Source organism: Colobus angolensis, unplaced genomic scaffold, assembly GCF_000951035.1.
Source record: "Colobus angolensis palliatus isolate OR3802 unplaced genomic scaffold, Cang.pa_1.0 Scaffold1, whole genome shotgun sequence".
NCBI classification, from domain to species: Eukaryota; Metazoa; Chordata; class Mammalia; order Primates; family Cercopithecidae; genus Colobus; species Colobus angolensis.
Window position 1 is genome coordinate 17371955 of NW_012110918.1, and position 17315 is coordinate 17389269.

The window sequence follows — 17315 nt, forward strand, 5'->3', positions numbered from 1 at the left end:
ATTCTCCTGCCTCAGCCTTCCAAGTAGCTGGGATTATAGGCGTCTGCCACCACGCCCAGCTAATTTTTGTATTTTTAGTAGAAACGGGGTTTCACCATGTTGGCCAGGATAGTGTCAATCTCCTGACCTCGTGATCCGCCCGTCTCAGCCTCCCAAAGTGCTGGGATTACAGGTGTGAGCCACCGCACCTGGCCCTGTTTGGGCAGATTTTTAAATAATCATATATTGAATTCATGTGAAGTAAGTTGGTGGGGTTTTCCTAAAGCTTACTTTGCATGGAGAGCCTGACTTCTGAGCCACGTTTCAGCTCTGGGCTGTCAGTGTGCATGTCCACTGGGCACCTGCCCCTGAGCCATCAGGGGTGCCAATGCCAGAACACCTCCTGAGTCTGTCTCTAAGATTTTCTTCCAAGCCTCTGCTCTGCCATTTTTGTTACTGGAACTTTTATTTTTCTTTTGTCTTTCTCTCTCTCTGTCTTTCTCTTTCTTTTTCTTTCCTTTTTTTTTTTAAGACGGAGTCTTGCTCTCTCGCCCAGGCTGGAGTGCAGTGGCATGTTCTCAGCTCACTGCGAGTTCTGCCTCCTGGGTTTATGCCATTCTCCTGCCTCAGCCTCCCAAGCAGCTGGGACTACAGGTGCCCGCCACTTCGCCCGGATAGTTTTTTTGTATTTTTTTTTTTAGTGGAGACAGGGTTTCACCGTGTTAGCCAGGATGGTCTCGATCTCCTGACCTCGTGATCCGCCCGTCTCAGCCTCCCAAAGTGCTGGGATTACAGGCGTGAGCCACCGCGCCTGGCCCTTTCTTTCTTTCTTTTTTTGGAGACAGCGTCTCGCTTTGTTTCCCAGGCTGGAGTGCAGTGGTGGGTGTGATCACGCCTCAACTATAGTCTCAACCTCCTGGGGTTACACAGCCCTCCTGCCTCAGCCACCTGAGTAGCTAGGACCACAGGTGTGTCCCACCTGTGTGCCCGGCTAATTTTTTTTTTTTTTTTTAATTTTTGGTAGAAATGGGGGTCTTGCCGTGTTGCCTAGGCTGGTCTTGAACTCCGAGGCTCAAGCAGTCCTCCCACCTTGGCCTCCCAAAGTGGCGGGATTACATGTGTGAGCAAATGCACCCTGTGCTTTCTTGGTCCGCAGGTTTTCAGACAAGGGCCGGGCCTCCTGTTCCTTCTTTGGATGGTCCTTATGTGTTTTGCACACTGAGCTGTCCAGGCGTGCCACTGCCTGGTTGTGGCAGGGGACAGCAGGTGGGCCATGCCAGGTGATCGCCCACATGTCATAACTGCCCCAATGGGAGTCGCAGGACGCGAATGGTGGAATGCGCTGGGGTAGCCCCGGTGCCTGTGCTGGTAAAGAGCGACATCATGACTTTAGAATGGGGGTGGGGTGGTGGTGGGGGAGAGGGTATCCCCTGACCGCCGGAGCTGGAATCTGTCCAGTAGGGGGTTTGTCTCACCCAGAGCCGAGCGTGGTCTGGGTGGATGCTGCTAGTGCCAGGCAAAGTGGCCTTGCCACTTCCAGGCAGGGCTTTTATTTAATTTAATTAATTAATTAAAGACAGAGTCTTGTTCTGTCACCTGGGCTGGAGTGCAGTGGTGTGACCTTGGCTCACTGCAGCCTCTGCATCCTGGGCTCAAGCAATTCCAAGAAGCTGGGATTACAGGTGTGCACCACCACACCTGGCTATTTTTTGTATTTTTAGTAGAGATGGGGTTTCACCATGTTTCCCAAGCTGATCTTTAATATTTGGGGTCAAATGATCCTCCCACCTTGGCCTCCCAGAGATTACAGGCGTGAGCCACTGTGTCCAGTCTAGGTGGGGCTTTTAAACCAGTGGGTACCCAGAGATTACAGGCGTGAGCCACTGCGTCCAGTCTAGGTGGTGCTTTTAAACCAGTGGGTATGGTGGAGGCCGAGATCCCACCTCCTGATGTGACGTGGACCTGGGTCCTTGTACACTCCTTTTTCCTCTGGGTTTGTCCAGCCTCCTCTTCCCTGGCTGACTCTGTCTGGCAGAGGAGGCCTGTGTCCGTCTCCATTTGTTCCACCACGGAAAGCCCGTCCTCACACAGTCCAGGCATGGATGGAGCATAAGCCTCCACCTGTCCTGCCCCTGGGCTGAGACTCCAGGGCCTCGGTGACTCCAGGCCATGGAGCAGAGCCGTGGGCTGCGGTCCAGCTGGCGGCAGGAGTCCCATCTAGGGATGTGGCTGTGAAGCTGGGGTGCTGGGGCCTGGGTGGTGGTACCACTGTCTCATGCTTTGGCTCTGGGGATGGCTGGGCCTGCAGCGTCCTGGCACCCGGGAGCCCTCGCCACTGTCCGCACCGGAGCGTCCTGGCACCCGGGAGCCCTCGCCACTGTCCGCACCGGAGCGTCCTGGCACCCGGGAGCCCTCGCCACTGCTCGCACTGGACACTGCGCTGGGTGTCCTCTGTGCACAGCCTCTTTACTGTTGCTTCGTGTGCGGGTCCTGGGTGTCCCTGCCTGACGGGATCCTCGGTTCGGGGGAGAAGTGTGTCTCCGCCCATCAGCTGGAGTGGCTGAGTCCATTGAAACCGGCCAGCCAACTCCAGGGCCCTCTGGCTTTCCAGCTGTGTGTCTGTCCTTCCGTTCAGGAGTTCGAGGAGTTCAGGAAGGCATTCTCGCTGCTGGGCCTCTGTTTTCTCATTAATTCAGTGAGACAATAGTGTATTTCCTGGCAGAGAGAGAGTACTGGGTAAGTGGTGGCCATGATCACTAGCTTGTGGGACGGAAAGTTCTTCAGAGATCAGAGGTCAGCGGTCCAGAGCAGGAAAGCCCCACCCCGAAGCTGCTTGTTGCTGTCCTGGGCGCCTGTGCTCCTGAGTGTGGCTGCAGCCCCCGGGCCGGGCCGGGCCGCACCTCCCACCTGCCTGACCTGAGGTTGGCGGGAGGAGGGGTGGTACAGGTGTTCCAAGGCTGCCTCCCTGCTTGCTCAGCCACAGTCACTCCTCTAGCAGTGAGCCCAGCCCGAAGACCGGGCCAGAGCCTTCACAGAGAGGGGATGGGGCAGTGGCCTCGGGGGTTCTTGCAGGCCAGGCCGTGACGAGGCTTGGGTCTGTGATTGGCAGTAATGACTGACCCAGTGACCGGGCCTCTCCACATTGAAGGGGGACTGATGCAGTGCCACAGACTGGTGAGCGCACAGGATGGCTGCGGTGCCCGGCTGGTCCCTATGGTGTCTGTGCCCTCTTCTGTCCTTATTGTAAGGCACTGGTCATATGGGATTAGGGCCCGCCCTAGTGACCCCAGTTACGTTTTTGTTTTTTTTTTTTGAGACAGAGTCTAGCTCTGTCGCCCAGGCTGGAGTGCAGTGGCGCGATCTTGGCTCACTGTAAGCTCCGCCTCCCGGGTTTACGCCATTCTCCTGCCTCAGCCTCCCGAGAAGCTGGGACTACAGGCGCCCGCCATCTCGCCCGGCTAATTTTTTGTCTTTTTTAGTAGAGACGGGGTTTCACCGTGTAGATCAGGATGGTCTCGATCTCCTGACCTCGTGATTCACCCGTCTTGGCCTCCCAAAGTGCTGGGATTACAGGCTTGAGCCACCGCGCCCGGCCGCCAGTTACTTTTTTTCTCTTTTTTTTTGAGACAGAGTCTTGCTCTGTCGCCCAGGCTGTAGTGCAGTGGCACAATCTCGCCTCACTGCAAGCTCTGCCTCCTGGGTTCACGCCATTCTCCTGCCTCAGCCTCCCAAGTCGCTGGGACTACAGGCGCCCGCCACCACGCCCGGCTAATTTTTTTTTATTTTTAGTAGAGACGGGGTTTCACCGTGTTAGCCAGGATGGTCTCAATCTCCTGACATTGTGATCTGCCCAACTCGGCCTCCCAAAGTGCTGGGATTATAGGCGTGAGCCACCGCGCTCAGCTGACCCCAGTTACTTTTATCATCTCCTTAAAGATCCTGTTTCCAAACACAGTTGCACTCTGTGATGCTGGGGGTTAGGACTTCAACACATGCATCTTGGGAGGGGACACAGTTCAGCCATGACCAGTGGGCCCCACACCGTGACGGAGGTACAGGAGCTGCTGGAGGGGCCAAGTCTCCCATGCTGCCTGGAGGTGGCCGCCTGTCTGTCTGCAGGCTGATCGCATTAGGAGCCTGTGGTGGTTTTCTCCTCCAGCCTCAGTCAGAGTGCAGCCTGCAGTTTATGACAACAGGAAGGTTTCCACGGGGACAGCTGATTCCACTGAACGAGCAGTCAGCTGGTGAGGGACCAGCTCAATGCTGGCCACAGGTAAAGGCAGCCGGAATGCACTGTCCTGTACGGGCTGGACACCCCGTGAGACTGAGCAGTTGTTAAGTTCTGTGACCCAGGCCGGGGTGGCCAGACATTGGAAGGTGTTTGTAAGGGGCTATGTCCCCATGGAAGCTGGGATAGGCAGGATGTGCCTCTCGGTCAGGAAGGAAGTGGCCAGGCTGCTTGGTGCTGTGTTTGGACTTTGCTGGACTGTGGCTCCTCCTGCGCGGGCCGGGTCATGGTGTCCTGCATGCGAGGCCCCACGTGTGGCCTTTGTCCTTGTGGACTTCTGCTCCTGGGGACCTCATTCAGGAGGGCTCAGACTTGGGGCCCCTGAGAGTTGCGGACCCCAGGAGAAAGCTCGCAGAGGGCGTGCAGGTGTCCAAGGCCCATGGAAAGGAAGATGCTGCCGCAACCCTGAAAGGGAAGCAGGGCCCCAGGCTGGGAGCCCAGGGGAATGGCCGTGTGGGCCTTCCCGCAGGCGGAGGGCAGAAGTGCCTGGCTCAGGAGCTGGCCTTAGCGTTGGCATTTGTCTCCGTTGTTTTTAGTTGCAGCATTCATGTTCCCTGTCTTGGGGCCTCCCAGGAGCTGGGCGGGTAGGGCAGGCAGCATGAGGGAAGGAGTCCCTGCACCTCGGCCCCTCCTGGTGGAGGACCACCTGCTCTTCTGGTTGCATCTGAGCGCCGTGCCAAAGACACAAGGAATCACTTTATGATGACGATGCCTTTTTTGGGGTGCTCCTAGAGGCTGAGAACTGGAGCTACCACCCTAGGGGACATCCCAGCCCCTCACGCTGACCCCACCATGACCTGTGGCCAGGCTGCCCGGGGCCCTGCAGGAGTCCCTGGTGTGGGTGGGACCTGGATGTCTGTCTTCCGGCTTCCAGGAGGGGCTGGGATGTGCTCTCCGTCTGTCTGACCTGGGTGACTCTGGGGAGCCTGGGTCAGCCAGGCTGTGCCGAAGCTGCCTTTGGAGAAGCCTAGTGGCCCCTTCTGACCCCCCTGTTGTGGAACAGGCTGGCCCCCTCCTGCCTCCAGAGAGGCACCTGCTTCCTGACACCCATAGCCCTCTGTGGGGTCTCATGGCCTTGGGGGGGCTCATGGTGGGGGTGCCTGGCATGACAGAGGGGTTTGGCCACACAGTTTCCTCCTGCCCTTGACTGTGGGGACCCCATTAGTACAGGGAGGCAGAGCTGCCAGCTCCTGCACCCCCAGCCACAGAGGGTAAGGAGGAGGGTGCTGCCTCTGCCTGGTTTGTCACCGTTCCCCTTGGGATCTCGTTGTGTAGCCTCCGGCTCACCTTCAGGTTCCTGTCCTCACCCTACGGGCTGTTTCCTCCCAGAAGCTCCCATGCATCCCCTCGTTTCCTAAATCCGTGTACATGGGCTTGTAGTTTGTCTGACTCAAACCAAGTAAGAAGCAGTTCAAGATCTGCCTCCTCCAGGCAGCCCTCCCAGCTAGGCTTCTGGAGTTGGTTTTTTTCCTTCAGGAAGGATCCTCCAGGACAGATGTCCAAGTGTTGAGAGGGGACAGGACCATCCACGCCACTCCAGCCAGGCTTCCTTCACACTGCCACAGCCCCCGCTCCTTGCCCCGTGAGCCAGCTCCCAGGGTCTGGAGCTCATCCGTGCTCCTGTGTGTGGAGTCAGCAGTGGCCTGTCGTGGGGGCCGCTGCCGCCTTCCCGATGCTCTCTGCCCACAGAAACCCCTAACCCCCTTGGCAGCCAAGGGAACTGAGCCTGTGGCCCCTGGACAGCAAGCCCTGAGGTATCCTCCCAGGAGGACACTGTCCACTGCTGCAGGGCCCCTCCTGCACCTCCCTCCTGTGTGCTGGACATGTGGCCTGGGGCTTCCGGGCTTGGCTCTGTCCCGTGTTCCCTTCCCTGGAGCCTGGCTTCCTAGGCAGGGTCCCACCAAGCCTACATGGACCAGAGCCGTGGGTGCGGTGAGGTCCGTGTCTGTGTGTGGGGCCTTCACGCCATGGCCGTGGTGGCACAGTGGGCTGGGGGAAGCCCCTCTGGCGCTGCTGGCCCTGCAGCTGGCACCGGCTTCTGCCTGTTGCAACAGAGGTGGAAGTGAGGGCAGTGGTCCAGTGGGCAACAGCAGCCTGGCCCCTCAGGAACTGTGCCAGTCCGTGGATGAGGGAGTGGGTGGGCAGGGCCCCTCCCCGCAACAGTCAGCTGCCGTGGGCATTGGCCCTCCTGGGGAGGCCAGGAGATCGAGTCACCGTTTTTCCTGATATTGCTGGAATGTGGCATAGGGGAGCATGTCGGGTACAATACCAGGAGCGATTGGAGAGGGACCAGGCTGGGTGTGTGGTCAGCAGGGTTGAGGCCAGGACTCTGGGCTCCTCCAAGAGCTAGTGGGCTGGCCCCTGCCTTCCTGAGCCTCACTTCCATTTTGTCCATGTGTAAGATGGGACAGGGACTCTCATGGAGGGGCTGGGTGAGGATTAGGGTGATGAGGGTCTAAGGCAGCTAGGGAAGGTCCTAGCACTGACTCTTTCTCTGTTTGTTCTTCTGAGTAGATAGAAAACACAGCTCAGCCTGGCTACACACAGACACCGGCAGCACACACGGGTCTGCATGCGTCGAGCATGCACAGGTAAACATGCAGCTCATGGCCACAGCGCACACACAGGTCCAACTCATGCCTGCAGCACACACACGGGTCCATGTGCGTCCAGCACACACGTGAGTGTACATGCACAGGTAAACACGTGCAGTACTTGGCCACAGCACACACAGGTATATGTGCACGTATGGCTTCATACGCACACAGGCCCTAGCGGTGTGGCCATACATGTCCACCCTGGCATCTGCCTTGAGGGGCTGGAGGGAGGTGGGGGACACTCTCTGTCCACAGAGAAACTGCTTTTGTTTGTGGCCGCCCTGCCAGGAAAGCACTGGAGAGGCGGCGTCACGGGAGGGAGAGCCAAGGGGTAAAGAGAATTCCTGAGCGGGTGGAAGGTGGACCCCAGCACGGCCCAGAAGTGGGTAGGAGCGCAAAGTCCTTTGGCGGAGCTCCTTTCTATACATGTATTGGCCGCTCTCCTTTGTTGCCCAAGTTGGGAGGAGGTGGAGATGACGGGGATTTTGCTACCTTGCGCCTGCATGGGCCAGGCCGGCCCGCAGCACTGAATCATAATGGCCAGTCTCCAGGCTGGCAAGCAGTGTCCGGCAGCTTGTCAGCAAAAGGGCTCCCTGGGCTCATCGACATTCTCTGGCGGCCACCTCTAACTGGTGGACACGGCCCTCCCATTTGTACCTTCAGAAATGCATAGCCGGGGTCCCTGGGGGCTGTAGTAGGGACAGCTGGGGTCTCTGCTGTGGTCAAGGCCTGGATTTCATGCGACTCCAGGGCCACTGGGACATCCATCTCTATGGGCCTCCCAACAGGAGGGCAGCCAAGCATGCGGGCAGCCCTGGGCAGGGACTCCTCCTCACCTGGCGTTTCGCGGCATGAGTCCTATGAGGAGAAGCCCTCCATGGCGTGTGTGGGAGCCCCTTGTGGGCAGGCCCGCCCAGGATCCCCCCCGGGCTGGGAAAGGTGTTCCCTGGTCAATAGTGAATAAACAAACAGGGAACCGGAAGTCCCTGCCAGCCCAGAACGCTGCCCGGGGAGCCAGCGCGTGGTCACCAGGGCAAAGCAGAGCTCTGCACGCGCCAGGCTGCGTTTGCGCCGCACAGGTCCTAGAGTTTGAGGACCGTGTGATGGTTGCTCATGGTGTAGGATTTCTGTCCTGGCAGGAGGGACGGGGTCACAGAACCCCTGCACAGCTCTCTCTCTGCCGTTAGTCCCCAGGAGCCACTTAGTTTTGTTGTGGTCTTGAGGATGGCACGACGTGTCCCTGAGCGCCCTCAGTGTGGACAGCTGGGCTTTAAACTCACTTCAGCCCTGCCGTGTGGGGGTGGCCGCTCTGAGGGCTTGAGGTTATTTTCTTGTGCAGTTTCTCCTTCCCGGCCTAGGCTTTTCTGTGTTTGCAGCTGTTTGGTGTTGGTAAGAAACAAGCTCCCTTCCCCTTTTAAAGCCCACAGACCTCCCCGCCCCAACCAGCACTGTCAGGGCGTCAGGGTGTCTGAGCTCAGCTCCTTCCTGGTGGCATCCTGCAAAAAGATACGCTCGCTCTGTGACTTGGAAAAGCCACGTTGGTGTGGCTGAGGACAGAGTTCTTTCCACCTGGGGCCGCTGCTGTTGGTGTTCGTTCCAGAGGAGCTGGAGCTACCTGTCACTGGCTCCCCGGCCCCCACCCTGGGACCCCCGGACCCTGCAGAGCCCCTGTTGGTTATGGGCCCCCGGACCAGGACCGTGGCCTAGTTAGGGGAGTCAGAAGTGGAAGCGGAGGCGGGACTGGAGTGTATGCCCCACAGTGGGCTGCCTCGGGCTGGGGACCTCCACACAGGCCCACTGGGTCAGGATGACCCCTGCCTGAGCTCTAGGATAATGGATGGACTCGTTAGGGGGCTCAGAGAGACGCCTGACCAGAGATGGTCTCTCAGCAGAGGGACTGGGCTCTTCATGGGCCACTGGGCTCCTCCTGTGGTTCCGGGAGAGGGAGGAACCCGGAGGAGGGGTGGGTGATACCTGCTGTGTGTGCCTGAGGCAGGGCTCCACAGAAGCCTCTCTTCTGGCCCAGGGGCTGGATGCAGATGTAGAAGGAGGAACTGGCCTTTCCGCCTGGGAAGGGGAGTCCCCCCTTACGATGTCGGCTCAGTGGAATTGATGCCTCTGCCATTGCCTTTGGGCCAGGACGGCAGCACCTGTGTGTCCTGGCCACCGCCCCTCTCGCAGATGGAGGCAGGGCCATGCCCAGGTGGCCTGGTGGCTGTTCCCTGCCCATTCTCTCCTGCATTCCTTCCGTGTGAGCTCAGCTGCTGCACTAAGGAAGCGAAACCTTCGGGCTGCCCCGTGCGTCATGCAGTGGGCATGGCTGCCATGCTGACCCGCCGTGGTTGGCCCTGGGTGGCTCCTGGCCTGTTTCTCCTGTTGCTCAGGATGTTAGTGGAGCTCCCAGGGCTCAGGTTGAGCCGCCTCTTCTGCCCCGGGGGTCTGTGGGGGTCATGGTCCTGAAGCCAAGCACGTGGGGCTCTTGTGAGCGAGGGGTCTGCTCTGGCATGCCCACCCTCTGTGGTAGTGTTTTCACACCTGTGTCATGTAGGGCGAGAAACATGCTTGATGCTGCATCTCAGCCCACACACACTCACAAATGTGTACATGCACACATGAACACACGTGCACACATGCATGTGTCTGCGCACACATGCACACAGATGTGCATGCAGACATGAGCACACACACACCAGAACACTAGAATCGGCCACATCCACCTCACTTGGCTGATGCTCCCTTCTGCTTGAGTTCATTACAATAAACACGCATCCGGCAGCATTTCCCGACCGTCAGTCCCGGTCTGCTTGGTCAGTTTGAACCAAGCTACCGAGAGCGCTCCAGGTCCCAGCATTCTTCTCTCTGCTGGTAACTCTCAGGCGTCGTCTCTGGCTCACGTTCTCCTGGGCGCCAGACCCATCTCACCCCACTCCCTGTGTGGCCTCCCTGCCCCGGCTCCCAGGCGCTCCTGGGAGTTAAAGTGTCCAGGTTCCTGGATCATTGCTAAGTATTTAGTTCAGTGCTGAGCCTGCTGTGCTGCAGCATCCCCGCCCCTAGAACAGAGGCCTGCGTGGTACGTGCCTCTCTTCTCCTCTGACATCCCAGAGCGTCCAGTGGGTCTCCCGGCATATGCCAGGGCCCTTGGCTAAAATCTAGTCTCCCCTGAGCAGCGAGAGGGATCTCTTCTGTTTTTTTTGTTTTTGTTTTTTTAAAATTTTTATTTATTTTTTTGAGATGGAGTCTCACTGTGTTCCCAGGCTGGAGTGCAGTGGCACGATCTCTGCTCACTGCACTCTCCACCTCCCAGGTTCAAACGATTCTCCTGCCTCAGCCTTCCAAGTAGCTGGGATTATAGGCGTCTGCCACCACGCCCAGCTAATTTTTGTATTTTTAGTAGAAACGGGGTTTCACCATGTTGGCCAGGATGGTGTCAATCTCCTGACCTCGTGATCCACCTGTCTTGGCCTCCCAAAGTGCTGGGATTATGGCCGTGAGCCACCGCGCCCAGCCAGTTTTATTTTTTTTTGAGACAGGGTCTCTGTCATCCAGGCTGGAGTGCAATGGCACAGTCACAGTTCACTGTAGCTTTGACTTTCCAGGCTTAAGCAGTCCTCACACCTCAGCCTCCTGAGTAGCTGGGACTACAGGCATGCACCACCACACCCAACTAATTTTTAAATTTTTTGTAGAGATGGGGTCTCGCCATGTCACCCAGGCTGGTCTTGAATGCCTGGGCTCAAGTGATCTTCCCGCCTCTGCCTCCCAAAGTGCTGAAATTACAGGTGTGAGCCACCGTATCCGACTCAGTGACCCAGTGGGATCTTTTAAAGGTAGCTAGTCCATCGCTCTGCTCAGACCCTCCTTAGCCTGGCCTCAGGGTGTATCCCGCTGCACCCACCTCTTCCTCTTCCTGCCTCCCCTGGGCCCCCTCCACCCCCACGTCGGGTCCTGCTTTCCCAGGAACTCACCATGGGCCCTGCCTCGGAGCCTTTGCCCTGCTCTGGTCTGCCCACTGCTCTCTGGCATGGCAAGTGCTTCCCTGCCTGCCTTCCACGTCTCGCCGAGCACGCCTGTCCCACTTCTGCGGACGTGCTGGCCCTGCTAGTCCTGCCTTCCCTCGGTAGATGTTGGCTCTGTGAGAACAGGACTTTGCGGCTGGGTGGCTGCTGCATCCCCCATCCCTGCGCACATGGGCTCTGGGCTAGCGTGCTAAGGTGCCCTCACTCTTGCTGCGTCCAGGAAGGAAGGGGCACCTGCCCTGGGACTTGGCCGGGTGGCTTTACCACTGGAGGTTCCAGCACAGGCAGGACTGAGGTGTACCCGGCCTGCTGCAAGCCCTGGTGTAGCGCAGAAGTGGGGGCCTCGTTCCCCGAGAACGCACACCCTGGCCGTACGTAGCTCAGGGCAGGCAGTGGAAGACACGTGAAATAGCGGGTTTTCTGGAGCCAGGTCCCGTGGTGGGGAGTGGCTTCCTTGTCCCTAAATGCCCTGTTTATCTGCCCTGTTGGCTCCGGAGGCTGAGGCCAGGTGCTGGGAGAGGGGGTGGGGCATGGAGTTGCCCTTCCCTCCCCACCGTCTAGCCCACAGTTTGGGGCTTCTGCTTGTGTGTGACAGGGCTGGGCAGCTTCCCTTCCTGTGATCCTCAGGAAAGATCAGGATCACATCATAACAAGGGACCGGAAGACACGGGAGGCGGCTGCGCCAGGGTTTCTGTTGGAGCTGCTCCCCGGCCCTTGCTGGCGGCGGTTGGCTGTTGACAGTGTGTGTTATGTCGGTAGAATTCTCATTTGGCTGTTGTTTGTGTGTGCCTGTTTTTATGCCTTGTAATTAAAACATTTATTTGGCCTTCACAGTGAAAATCTAATTTCTTGAGTCTAAGAACTGCTGATCTTGGCACCGAGATGCCCGTCCGTCGGGCAAACAGACCCAGAACCGTTGGATTATTCATAGCGTGGCATTTGCAGATCAGGCTGTGATGGCGCTAATCAGAGCTGATGTTTGGTAATTGATGTGCTGAGTAGGATTTTAGTGGGGGGGCGCCACGTCGGTGAGTGACTGTGTGTGGCCGGTGGAGGCTCTTCTGGGCTGACTCAGCCGCGCTAATGGGAACGGCCCCTCGGCGGCAGCGCGTCTGAGCGCCAGTTGTATTCTGCCTGCTGCACCGTGCAAATGCGCTCCTTCAGTCCTCAAACACTCCTGTGGCAGGGTTTCTTCTCATCCCTTTCGTACAGATGTGAAAACTGAGGCTTAGGAAGGTCATTTTCCCAAGGACATTGATCAGGGGCATGGCTGGGATTTGACCTTGAGAAGCCTACCTTGAGCATTTGTGGTCTCGACCCCTGGGAGGGGTGCCTGGCACCTCTGTGTTTGGACCCTTCAGAGTCACCAGGGTGACCTCTGCCAGTAATGCTGTTTCTTCTCTGCTTTCTTCCAGACCATCATGGAGCAGTTCAACCCTAGCCTCCGGAACTTCATCGCCATGGGGAAGAATTATGAGAAGGCGCTGGCAGGTAGAACTGCGCCCTGGCCCTGTGGGGTGGGAGCTGCTTCCTGAGCTGGCAGATGGACTTGGGCACAGCCTGTGGGGCCTGGTCAGGAGTGAAAGGTGGTCTTTTGTTCCAGCAACAAAGCCGGACAGCGGCTCTGAGTGAAGGTGTAGCCCATGCACTCTGGACTGTGTCTGCTGTCACCGTGGCAGCATGCCCCTGCCTGTGCAGGCTGCTCGTGTCCCGTGGCATCTAGAGATGGGAGGGGTGTGGATATCAGTCCCTCAGAATCATGTAGAAACTGCGGGATCAGGGCTGGGATGAAGCTGTTGGTAACTGCAGCAGCTTTGGGTTTGGGACCTGTGGCATCTCTCTGATGAGTGAACACCCTGCAGCTCCTGCTCACAAAGAGCCAGGAGAGAGGGTGTGGGGGGCTGGTGGCTGCAGGGCCATTCCATTCTTCCCACTGCCTCCCTGAGACGCTGACCACCACCCCCACCCCGCCCAGGCGTTCCACCGCGGGGTCTTGGGTGCACCTGCGTCTTTCCGTCCTGGTGGGGAGTGGCTTCCTTGTCCCCAGATGCCCTTCTTACCTGCCCTGTTGGCCCCGCAGGTGCTCATGGCTGAGTCCGGCCATGGATGGGGACCTGCTGTTCTTGGGCAGTGACCCCGGTCCCCCTGCATCCTCTACCGTGTCTGTCCCTGTAACTGCAGCATCTTCATAGGCAAAGTCCACATTCCCTAGCAGGGAGGAGATCGTGTTTTCCAGGTCACGCACCGCATCTCCGCCAGCCGCCCCTGGCTCCTCCACGGCTTCCTGGTGTCGCAGCACCCATGGGCTGGGTGGAGTTGGTTGTCCAGTTTTGGTGCCAGGTTAGAGGTGGCAAGGAGGGGGCAGGAGTGGGTCAGCCCTCCTTTTTTTTTTTTTTTGAGACGGAGTCTTGCTCTGTTGCCCAGGCTGGACCACAGTGGCTGGATCTCAGCTCACTGCAAGCTCCGCCTCCCGGGTTCACGTCATTCTCCTGCCTCAGCCTTCCGAGTAGCTGGGACTACAGGCGCCCGCCACCACGCCCGGCTAGTTTTTTGTATTTTTTTTTTTTTAGTAGACACGGGGTTTCACCATGTTAGCCAGGATGGTCTCGATCTCCTGACCTTGTGATCCGCCCATCTCGGTCTCCCAAAGTGCTGAGATTACAGGCTTGAGCCACCGCGCCCGGCCTTTTTTTTTAACCACCTTTACTCCATTGTCATCTGAGGACAAAGTACCCCAACCGAGCACCTGGCAGAAGGCCTGTCTCTGGCACTGCCCTCCTTCTCAGCTCCCAAGGTGGACCAGTTGTGTCTGTCTGCCACATCTAGCGGGGGGTGGCCTTCATGTTTCCTTGTGGGCATGAAGGGGACAGGGAGATCCCTTGGGCCACGTCTGCTTGCACCCGGCACCCTGCAGGGGCCCCCATGGCTGCCCCAGGAACAGCCTTGTTTCTCTCCATCCTGCCCCTCGTCTACAGCCCTGGTCCCGGGGTTGCAGCCCGAGGGACCTGCTCATCAAAATTGTCTTAAGGAGAGTCTTTCCTCTAGCAGAAGTCCGCAGGGTGTTTTTTTTTGTTTTTTGTTTTTTGTTGTTTTTAAGATGCAGTCTCGCTCTGTCCCCCAGGCTGGAGTTCAGTGGTGCGATCTCGGCTCACTGCAAGCTCCGCCTCCCGGGTTCACGCCATTCTCCTGACTCAGCCTCCCCAGTAGCTGGGACTACAGGCGCCCGCCACCACGCCTGGCTAATTCTTTTGTAGTTTCAGTAGAGACGGGGTTTCACCATGTTAGCCAGGATGGTCTCGATCTCCTGACCTCATGATCCGCCCGCCTCAGCCTCCCAAAGTGCTGGGATTACAGACGTGAGCCTGGCCTGAGGCAGGGTTTTAATGACAGTGGAGATCCTTGGGCTATGGTAGTGACCCTGTCCCCCAGCCGGGAGCCTCTTGGACCAGGTAGTGGAGGTCGGCAGCAGAGCCTGTGGCCGCTCTGAGGGCTGGCGTGCCCTCCTGGGGGAAGTTGCACCTGGTTTGGTCCCCTGCGGTGCACCCCGGTTGTTGGGCAGCTTCGTGGGGGTCCCAGGGAGAGCTGCCTTTGCCTCTGGTCTGAAGTGTTGACGCGGGGAAGAGGCTCCTGAGCCAGAGTAGGAAGGCTGAGGCGTGGCTGAGGCGGGTGCAGAGAGCTTCAACCATGGTGATCCCACGATCTCCAGGCACGGCACACGATGTCCAGATTCTCCAGGCCCAGCCGAGTTCCCTGCCCTGTGAATGAGACCAGGTGTTCATCTCTTCCCAGCTGGGTCTGAATCTTGGGCATTACGATGGGAACCCAGAGTCCAGGTGATCCCGCCCCTGGCGGGGGCTGGTCTTGCACATGGCAGACTGACGATGGCTTCCTGAAAGAGCCACTTGTCCGTAGGACACTTGGTGCTCGTCTGTGGTAGAGTCTTTCATAGTCCTTTTGTGGCTGTCCGAGGTGTGGGTTTCTTCCCTGTCGTCCGCACACAGGGAAGTGGTGTGGATGCCGCTTTTGGTGGGTTGCGGTGGGGGCCAGGGCCTGTGCTCCCCTCCTCTGGGTGAGCAGGCACTTCAGCCCTTTGATGCCACCAGGGCGTGGGTTCCTTCTGAGCCTTTCTGCTCCTGTTTGGTTCCTCATGAGGGCGGCAGGGCTGAGTGCGGAGACTTAGAGCTTTACTTCCTCCTCCTGTTTTTCTTGATGGCCTCGCAGAAATGAGCTCAGCCATCCAGGCAGCACGGCCACCTTAGCCACAGCCAGCTGCCCTGGAGTCTCACTTCTGTTTCGTTTTTCTTTTATTTGAGGCAGCCCACCTCCCCCGAGGCACAGCCCTTCATTCCTCTGCAGACGTGGTCTTGCGCTGCGGAACAAATTGTGCGCGCTGAATTGAAAAGTACATAAATAAAATCTGATGAAGTGCCCAGTTATAGGCGCCTAAGTGGGTTGTGTAGAAAACGGATTAGAAATTGTAATTACGCTGCTCTCCAGGGCCCTGCCTCGCCCTTTCTGCAGCCTGGAGGTCGGGGTGGGGCTCCTTGTCAGGTGGAGGAGTTTACCAGGTGCTCCCTGGAGTCCCTGAGGAGGAAGCCCAGACTCTTCCAGGAGCCTGCTCCACCCCTGTGGCTGGGGAGGAGTTCAGCAAGCCCGAGCCCTTCATGCCCACTTCTGATTAGATCAGGCTCTGCCTCGGAGTTGATAGGAGGCCCCTCAGGCGGTGGCAATACCAAGTGATGCTTTTAGCCTTCTTTGATCAGCTGTGATCTACTCCCAGGTGGGCGTCCTGGTCTGAGACTGAAGCGATGGGAAATAGTTCTCCCACTCCAGGCTCAGCTTGGGCATCTGTGGGGAAATGGCTTCCTACTGTCCAGCTCTGCAGTTTCCTTGCCCCGGGGTTGGTTCTTTGTCTCACGAAATACACTTAGTTAGTTAGTGCAACACTCCCCGCCCGCCCCCCTCCCCGCCTGGTAGCACATGATAGGAATCAGCAGTCTGCAATCTGACTTGAGTAGCCCAGGGCCTGAACCGGTAAGCTGTGTTCTTACGAGCCAAGGGAGCTCTCATGATTGGGGTGAAACAAGAATATCAACAAGAGATGGGTTCTGTCCAACCCAGAAATCACAGCAAGCCGAATGTTCTCCCAGCTTGTCTGGGCAGGAGACGGGGCTGGCCTGTGCGTGCTAAGACTGCCTTGTTTTTGCTGGGGAAGAGTCTTGTCTGTGCCTCATGGAGGAAATAACTGCTCCCTTTTTTCTCTCCCAGGTGTGACGTACGCAGCCAAAGGCTACTTTGATGCCCTGGTGAAGATGGGGGAGCTGGCCAGCGAGAGCCAGGGCTCCAAAGAACTCGGTGAGACCCCGCCTGGCAGTCGCCTGATGTCCTCGGGCAGCTCTGGGGCCCTGTCCTGTGTCTAGCCGCTTTTTGATTTGAGATGAGGTTTTGCCTGTCAAATGGGAAAATATTTTAATGACAGTCACCCTGGGAGCTGCCTTGAGGGGCACATCCTGCTGAAAGTGGGCGGTGGGTCCCGTCCCCTGAGGCGTGCAGGTTAGGGTGAGGACGAGCAGGCAAACCCGTGTTTAAACCCGTGTTTAAAGGTGCTCTCGGCAAATTGGAGCGGCTGACACCGGGGTCTGTGTGCTTGGATGATGGGATTAGATGGCGTGGGAATTCATTCCTGCTATTAAAATGAGTGAGAAAGGATGGAAGCCCACGTGCGGCGTGGCTGACTGGCAGGTTATGTTATTGACGCTTGGTCTATGTTTAGCAAATTTTCTGTGATGGCTCCTACGACGTCTATGTCAAGGGACACAGGGCAAAACCTGGAAAGTCAGGGCCCACGTGGTGGTGCTGCAGGCGTGGCTGAGGCGGAGTCCATGCTTCCACAGTCCCCTCACCTAGCTGGGTGGTGCTGAGGTCTCCTCCGCCCACCTGGGAGACCCCAGGCCGGCTGTGTCTGTGCTGACTTGCTGCTCCCAGAGCTTCCTCGACGCACGAGGAAGCCTGAGTTGCTTTAGAAACCACTTGGATTCCTCTTTCCTCTGGTCATAGAGGACAGGCCGCGCTCGCTCTTGATTACCTCCCCGTGGCTGCCGATCTGGGAGGTGGTCTGCAGGTCTGGAGACCCTCGGATGGGGAAGTGTCAGTGGGACTGGCCCTGGTCCCTTTTTTCGACTTTTCTTTTTGGGGACCGATAGCCCCCTTGACTGACAGAGGCCCTGGATGTGTCGCAGGCGGTGGGTTGGGGGGTCCTGGGTTACTCTGGTCAATTCCAGCTCCCAGAAGAGGTTCCATCTCCCTGATGCTGAGGCTGTGGGGCCAGGAACCCGGGAACCAGCTTTGCCTGCCCAGGCTCCATTCTCTCCAGTTCGCTCTCGACGTCCTGCCTTGCTTAGCAGCCCCTACGGCCCCTCATTGGAGCCCCCTCCC

At 58.1% G+C, this 17315-nt stretch overlaps 1 protein-coding gene across 3 annotated transcripts in view; it reads left to right on the plus strand.

Annotated features, from left to right (window-relative positions):
• The window catches only part of BAIAP2 (BAI1-associated protein 2), a 78226-nt gene that overhangs the window by 5896 nt on the left and 55015 nt on the right, over positions 1 to 17315 (plus strand). For 2 of the 3 annotated variants that reach the window (XM_011959107.1, XM_011959047.1), the window contains exons 1-2: positions 11407 to 12371; positions 16149 to 16235. In XM_011959107.1, coding sequence (XP_011814497.1) covers positions 12302 to 12371; positions 16149 to 16235 — 157 coding nt within the window. In that variant the 5' untranslated portion in view covers positions 11407 to 12301. Of the gene's footprint in view, positions 1 to 11406; positions 12372 to 16148; positions 16236 to 17315 lie in introns of those variants that run through there. The other variant, XM_011958975.1, reaches the window with a different exon arrangement.